The sequence below is a fragment of the Nannobrachium achirus genome (assembly GCF_963921795.1).
Source record: "Nannobrachium achirus genome assembly, chromosome: 20".
NCBI classification, from domain to species: domain Eukaryota; kingdom Metazoa; phylum Chordata; class Actinopteri; order Myctophiformes; family Myctophidae; genus Nannobrachium; species Nannobrachium achirus.
The window spans coordinates 7152936-7160435 of record NC_137827.1 but is presented as its reverse complement, the minus strand read 5'-3'; the positions used below and the strand labels follow the sequence as shown (position 1 = coordinate 7160435).

General features: G+C 42.1%; 1 protein-coding gene across 2 annotated transcripts in view; it reads right to left on the bottom strand.

Moving 5' to 3' along the window:
- The window catches only part of gabrb1 (gamma-aminobutyric acid type A receptor subunit beta1), a gene marked incomplete at its 3' end in the record, with an annotated part of 160889 nt that overhangs the window by 21225 nt on the left and 132164 nt on the right, over positions 1-7500 (bottom strand). For both annotated transcript variants that reach the window (XM_080750424.1, XM_080750425.1), the window contains one exon: positions 4473-4616. In XM_080750424.1, coding sequence (XP_080606550.1) covers positions 4473-4616 — 144 coding nt within the window. The remainder of the gene's footprint in view (positions 1-4472; positions 4617-7500) is intronic.

Below are 7500 nucleotides of genomic sequence, written 5' to 3'. Positions count from 1 at the left end.
ATGAATTATGTAATGTAATGGCTGGTGCTTTAACAGGCAGCGGTGGCTGAGTGGGTAGAGAGAGAGAGAGAGAGAGAGAGAGAGAGAGGTCACCTGGATTGGAACAAAAATAAAACCTCTTGACTGTACCTCTAGTCTAGTAGTAAGCAGGTATGTACCTGAGGTTGGACAAACAGCGCGGTATTGGTCGAGTCGCGTGGTACCACGTCATCCCCAATCTTTTTTTAAATAGATTCCCCCCCAAACATGAAATCACCAATACAACACTGGGTTAAAAGAGTGGCAACTAGGGATGTTAACAATTAATCTAAAATGTATTAATTGCAGTTAATACATTATTTGATTGTAATTAATCATTTCATTATAATTTTTTTCCTTCAATCACTTTCCATCATATTCAAGGGCTTTTGGGGAGAAATGAAGCAGACTCCATAGATAGGGCACTGCAAAGGGGAGGTGTGTGTGTGTGTGTGTCCAGCTGAAGCTTGTTGACGCTCATTAATGTTATAAGCATCAAGGAAATTATGTTTTTGCACTCATTTTCGGTTTAATAATCGGTTAATCGGTTAATAAATTGATAAGGTTATCAACTATCAATTAACTCTTTTACCGCTATGTACGTTAACGCTAGCCCAATTCTTCAGGGTTCGCTCCGCCAAGTACGAACGGCCATTCGTTCGTTCATTCTTTACCTTGTTTGAGCACTGTAAGCAGATGATCTCGACCACACAAAACATAAACAACAATGGAGGCGAAATCACTTCCTGGCCGTTTTCTATGTACTGGATAGTTAATCCATTTCTATGCTCAAAAGTACTGGATCAAGCGAGGGACATTTACAGCCTCATTTATTGCATATGGCTGCCCCCTGCAGTCAGTTAGGCTCAATTACATCTATGTCTGTGTGTTAAAAAATAATTCGTTTGGAAATAATGGATGAAAGGTAAGCTACTTTTAAGCTACTTTGATGGCAGTGACACAAATAAACAAATAATAAATAAAGCAGTAAAAGAGTTAAAGGTGATACAACATGCATTTAAAAAGTATTTATATCATATTGTTTATGTCCCAAAAACGTTTTTCAAAAGGTTTGAGGCTAAATTACCACTCCTGAATAGAGAGCCTCTCTCATTTTGAATTTTTGATTTATTATTTTTTTTGAAAAAAAAAAAAAAAAAAAAGTTTTTGAAAAAAAAAAAAAAGTTTTTGAAAAAAAAAAGTTTCTCTTCAAAAACGTCCGACGATGACGTCAGCGACGGCGGCAAATCTAGACAGCCTGTTTTGAGAACTAGCGGGGCAGTTAAGGAGAACAATACTTCAGTTCTGGAAAGAAGCACCAAAATTTGACAGAGTGTACCTCTTGGGTCATTCTTTAGAAAAATCACATTAGACACTTAATTTTCAAAATGGCCGCCAGTTTTAAAGATGGCCGCCTTTTCGGATATGTTTTACAGTACGCCAGCCAGTTAATATCGAATTTTCATAATATTAGAGTTGTTTTGTAGGTTTTAAAACATCCTGAGTTCATTTATTACACTTATAAAGCAGCTAGAATAACCTTTCTGACTTTTGGTTGGGGTCTTTCCTCACCTGGGACCCCCCAGATAGACCCCTGAGCCTATTTCAGTAATCGCTCTGCTCCTGCTCCAGAACAATGTTAAATTAGACCTGAAATATGCTCTGAAATAAAAAATGACTAGTAGCAAATAACAGAGGTCTTTCACGGGGGGTCCGGGACCCCTGGGGGGGTCCTCAGAGCTACTACAGGGGGCCTGCCAAATCTCGATGAGATTTCTTTTTTTTTATTTGAAACTTCGAATGTTTTTATGTATCCTGGTTTTATGTATTGTACCTGAATGGTTTATTAGTATTCTCAGTATTATTTATAATGTTTTTGTGTTAGACAGTTATGGTTGACAGCTGTTACTGCAGGGATTGCAATAATGAATGGGCGCAGAACAACATTTCCATTTATTGCACTGCACTCACACTGACCACACACACACACACACACACACACACACACACACACACACACACACACACACACACACACACACACACACACCTCTTTGTTATTGTCACCCCAAAACCCTCACCTTATCCTCTTATAGAGCCCATGGTCAATTACGCCCAAAGAGATTCACTACAATACAGTAATTTCAGACATGCAGGATATATCCGTCTTCATCATCATCATCATCTTCAATGTCCAACCTAATAGTGTTGACACAGTCTCCACCATAGAGTGAAAGGCAGGTTATTTGAGCAGCTGCACCGTCCCTTACAACCTGCTTTGCAGACACATTTGATGAGCTCAAGTACTGCCTTTGGAGCAGGGAGAGCAAGAAACCTGACTGGAACATACCCTCCACTCTCTGAATTCCATCTATTTTCTTCGATTGGGGAAGCACAGGGCAATTTGTCAGGTATGATTTATCCTGCATTGTGACGGAGTTGCATGGAGGTAATGTGGTAGCAGTGCAGCACGAGTTGGAGGTAGCATCTCACCCTCCAAGTTCTTTGACAGAAATAGTTCCCATCTGAGTAATCCCGGGTTGTTGGACCTTTTGAACTGTAAACATGGCATGCAAAATGTTCCGACTGCAATGTTGATGGAAGCTCACCATTTATAAGCTCAGGAGGAATGGCCAATTACCTTGCCAAGGTCCTTGAAGCGGTTAATGGCATCATCATCAAGTAGGCATTGACCCATGTCTTTTTGGTGATTCCAACAAATGTTCTTCCCCAGTCAGCACCTGAAAAACTATGTACGCAAAGGAACCCTTGACATTTGTAACATCCAATAACTTGAACTCACTCGAATATATCAATTTCCTTTTTTTGTACCGAGGCAAGGACTTGATAAGGAATCGGGGTATCAGCCTCTTCATGTGTTTGCACTTCCTCAAAATCATGTCCCTTGATGAAGGTATCGTATTATGATGCCTACTTTGTCATACCTGACAAATTGCCCTGAGCTTCCATCAATTGAAAAAAATAGATGGAATTCAGAGAGTGGAGGGTATGTTCCAGTCAGGTTTCTTGCCCTCCCTGCTGCAAAGGCAGTACTTGAGCTCATCAAATGTGGCTGCAAAGCAGGTTCCAAGGGACGGTGCAGCAGCTCAAACAATAACCTGCCTTGCACTCTCCTCCCTGCAAATGCTATAGTGGAAACTGTCAACACTATTAGGGAGGACATGTATAGAAGTGAATTTCATTGGGTACAATTGACCGTGAGCTCTTTAAGAGGATAGGGTGCGAGTTTTGGGGTGACGATAACAAAGAGGTGTGTGTGTTGTGTTGTCAGTGTGAGTAGAGTGCAATAAATGAACATGTTAGACTGCGCGCCCAAAGTGAGAAGTTGCAATACTAATAATAATAACTTGCAATCCCTGCAGTAACACCTGTGAACCTGCCTGTCTAACACAAAAATGTTATAAATAATACTGAGAATAGCCTACTAATAAAAACAGTTTCAAAGGTAAAAAAAAAAAAAAAAAGAAAGAAAAAAACTTCCCCATCAAGATTCGGCAGGCCCCCTGTAGTAACTCTGAGGACCCCCTAGGGGTCCCGGACCCCCTGTGGAAGACCTCTGGTATTTGCTACTACTCATTTTTGCTTTCAAAGCCCAGTTACAACAACTTTAATGCTTCAGTTATGATCTAATTCAACATTGCCCTGGAGCAGGAGCAAAGCGATTACTGAGATAGGCTCAGGGGTCTGTTTGGGGGGTCCCAGGTGAGGAAAGACCCCAACCAAAAGTCAGAAAGGTTATTCTGGCTGCTTTAAAAGTGTAATAAATGAACTCAGGATGTTTTAAAACCTACAAAACAACTCTAATATTATGTAAATCGGACATTAACTGGCTGGCGTACTGTTCAGAGGCAGCCATCTTGGAAACATGGCAGACATTTAGATTTTTTAGTGTCTAACGTGTTTTATCATAGGAACAACCCCTAAGGAGTACTTGTGGAAAGTTTTAGGTTTCTTTCCACTTGTGAAGTATTTTAGTGCAAAAATGCATTTATCTGCCCCGCTAAACCCGTGGGATGCTTTTAACCTCCGCTGTCCCAAAACCAGAGAAAGACACAACGGTCAGAAATGGGACTTTGTGAGGATAGAAGGTGCTAGTGGGACCCCAAAAAAAGGTTTTAAAATAGGAAAAGTGAAATTTCATGGTGTATCACCTTTAATGAATTAATCGATAATTTGCATCCCTACCGGCAACTCATCTGTATGGATAGAGGGTGAGAGAGTTAGAGAGCGTATCTGCTCAAATGGTTTCAATAATTCACTGGTATATATGAGGGGAGAAAAATGCCAATTCATCACACTGAAGATCACGCGTCATCATAAATAACGTTCTCATTATGCTCCTGCAGTGCGTGAGGGCCCCACTGGCTCTGTACCCTGACGGCTCACAGCTAGAGAGAATCGCTGCTTTGAAGTATAGAGTGGAGATGTTTTACCCGTGGCGAACACGGCTTTCTTGGAGATCGTCTGGTAGTCCATGATGGAGAACTGGGGCAGCTCGATGTTCTCCACGCCGGTCACAGCCGCCCCGGATACTCCTATCTGCCAGTAGAACTCGATGTCATCGGTGGTGTAGCCGTCTGTCAGGGACAAGAGGACAAGAGACACATTTAACTCTACGTCATCAGTGGTGTAGCTGTCTGTTGGGTACAAGAGAAACATTTAACTCTGTGTCATCAGTGTAGCTGTCTGTTGGGTACAAGAGAAACATTTAACTCTATGTCATCAGTGGTGTAGCTGTCTGTTGGGTACAAGAGACACATTTAACTCTATGTCATCAGTGGTGTAGCTGTCTGTTGGGTACAAGAGACACATTTAACTCTGTCATCTGTGGTGTAGCTGTCTGTTGGGGACAAGAGACACATTTAACTCTATGTCATCAGTGGTGTAGCCGTCTGTTGGGTACAAGAGACACATTTAACTCTATGTCATCAGTGGTGTAGCTGTCTGTTGGGTACAAGAGACACATTTAACTCTATGTCATCAGTGGTGTAGCTGTCTGTTGGGGACAAGAGAAACATTTAACTCTATGTCATCAGTGGTGTAGCTGTCTGTTGGGGACAAGAGAAACATTTAACTCTATGTCATCAGTGGTGTAGCCGTCTGTTGGGGACAAGAGAAACATTTAACTCTATGTCATCAGTGGTGTAGCTGTCTGTTGGGGACAAGAGACACATTTAACTCTAGGGGCCCTATTATGATCCAGGTCTTATGCCTTATGCCTTAACTTCTTTGCCTTTTTTTACTATTTTGTTTTTGTTTTTTAAATATTTCAAATAGCTGATCTGCAAGTTCACAACGTGCAGATGTAGATCAGCATTTGAAGTATTTAAAAATGTTTTTCAAAATAGTGAAAAAAAGGTAAAGAAGTTAAGGCATAAGGCATAAGACCTGGATCATAATAGGGCCCTAGGGGTCTAACGATACATTTTAAGAGCAACACGATACGCATCACGATACATGGTTGACGATACGATACATGGACGATATTGGTTCATTCATGGCGATACGAAACAATTCGCATTTTAAAACTATACGATGCAAAGCCAAAACGGTACGATATTTTGCTATTGCAAACGATATAGTAGATCATTACAAATTAAAATAGATTTTTCAATTAATTTACTATATTGTTACACCCCTATTTAACTCTATGTCATCATCATCAGTGGTGTAGCTGTCTGTCGGGGACAAGACACATTTAACTCTATGTCAGTGGTCCTCAGCCTTTTCAGGCCGTGACCCCCCAAAGTAATCAAATTTTAACTGGGGACCCCACCACCCTGACGAGCATTAGAGTTGAGGCATTACATTTTGAATAACACGATTCTATTGTGAAAATAGCAGATCTACGGGTGTTGTGAGCATGTAGATCGGCTATTTTCACAATTTCTGCATCTAATATTTGACAATTTGGCCAATGTTTAATTTGTAATTTTAGAGGTATTAAAAAGTCCTTAAATTGTCACTTTAGAAATGTACATATACCCTCTATACACTTACACCTACACTTCTGTAAATGTTATGTTGGTTTGTTTACTGTTGAGAGAGAAAACAATGTTGCACATCAAGTTAATCATCTGGGGACCGCACCCAAAATAATTTGGGGACCCCCCTGGGAGCAATGGTGTGCTTTGCAAGTCTGCATGTTACGTTTGTAACGTCTAGCCCATTTGAATATAGAATATAAAAAAACAATATCACTAGTAAGACACCTCAGGGCGACAGTGATGTATATCGGACCAGTTACCCATATATGGAGACCCCTGGTACCCATATTATGGAGATCCATGTACTGTATATGGAGATATGTTGTGAGAGCCCAAACATGCTTAATCATCTGACATCATACCCTTTTATGCCCCTACATGGAGATCCCTGTCTGTAGAACCAGCCACGCAGATATGGGCTGTCTTGGCCATCTGTCTTGGCCATATGGATTCTGTTAGCGTGGTTTGAGGCCGATGTTGGACTCCATATATGGGCATTCCCATATGAAGTCCTGTTAGATATGGGCTTAATATTGATGACATCAGGGAACTCCATATATGGGCATAAAAGTGATTCTGTTAGTGTGACATCACAGTGAAGCCAGAGCGTGATGTCAGAGCGGCAAACCAACCCATTCTGTTAAGAGTGGTTCCTCTGACATCACAGTGACGTCAGAGCGGCAAACCCATAGAACCACAGTGTCAGGCGTGACAGACAGAGATACATAGTATATGGACAAGCCGTGCCCGTTTTCATACTAAACTGCGACCTACGGTCATAATAAATACTGTATTCATCCAATGAGAAGCATTAACAAGAGCTCGCGAGCTAATTGACGACTACATGGGATCCATTGGAACGCAGGCTCTTTTCTTTGTGAAACGTATAACCGCATTGGACATACCAGCTTTCCACCCTGACGCTGTGACCATATCATGTCATCCTCCTGGAGGGTGTCTTTGAGAGGCCGCTTAAGAGCCAAACTGTCCAGAGGGAGGACGCGGAAGCCACGTGAAGCGCGCACGTGCGTGTTTGCGCGCGCGTGTGTGTGTGTGTGTGTGTGTGTGTGTGTGTGTGTGTGTGTGTGTGTGTGTGTGTGTGTGTGTGTGTGTGTGTGTGTGTGTGTGTGTGTGTGTGTGTGTGTGTGTGTGTGTGTGTGTGTGCGTGCGTGCGTGCGTGTGTGTGTGTGTGTGTGTGTGTGCAGTGTACGTGTGCACGTCCTTTCGCCCGGACGTTGGCCTGTACGCTGACGACCATGCACCGTGTGACATAACTTAAGTATGCATGCAGGTATAAGCATCTATTATTCAAGCAAAGCACTCGGGCCAGGGCTAGGCCAGTCAGAGATGCCAACGTGCATTAGGCTAGCTGTGTGCATATTAGGCTAGCTGTGTGCATTATGCTACAGTATAGCTGCTGCTGCTGCCGTGAAGTACAACGTGACCTCAGCCAAGCCCCTCCATCAGCATATAA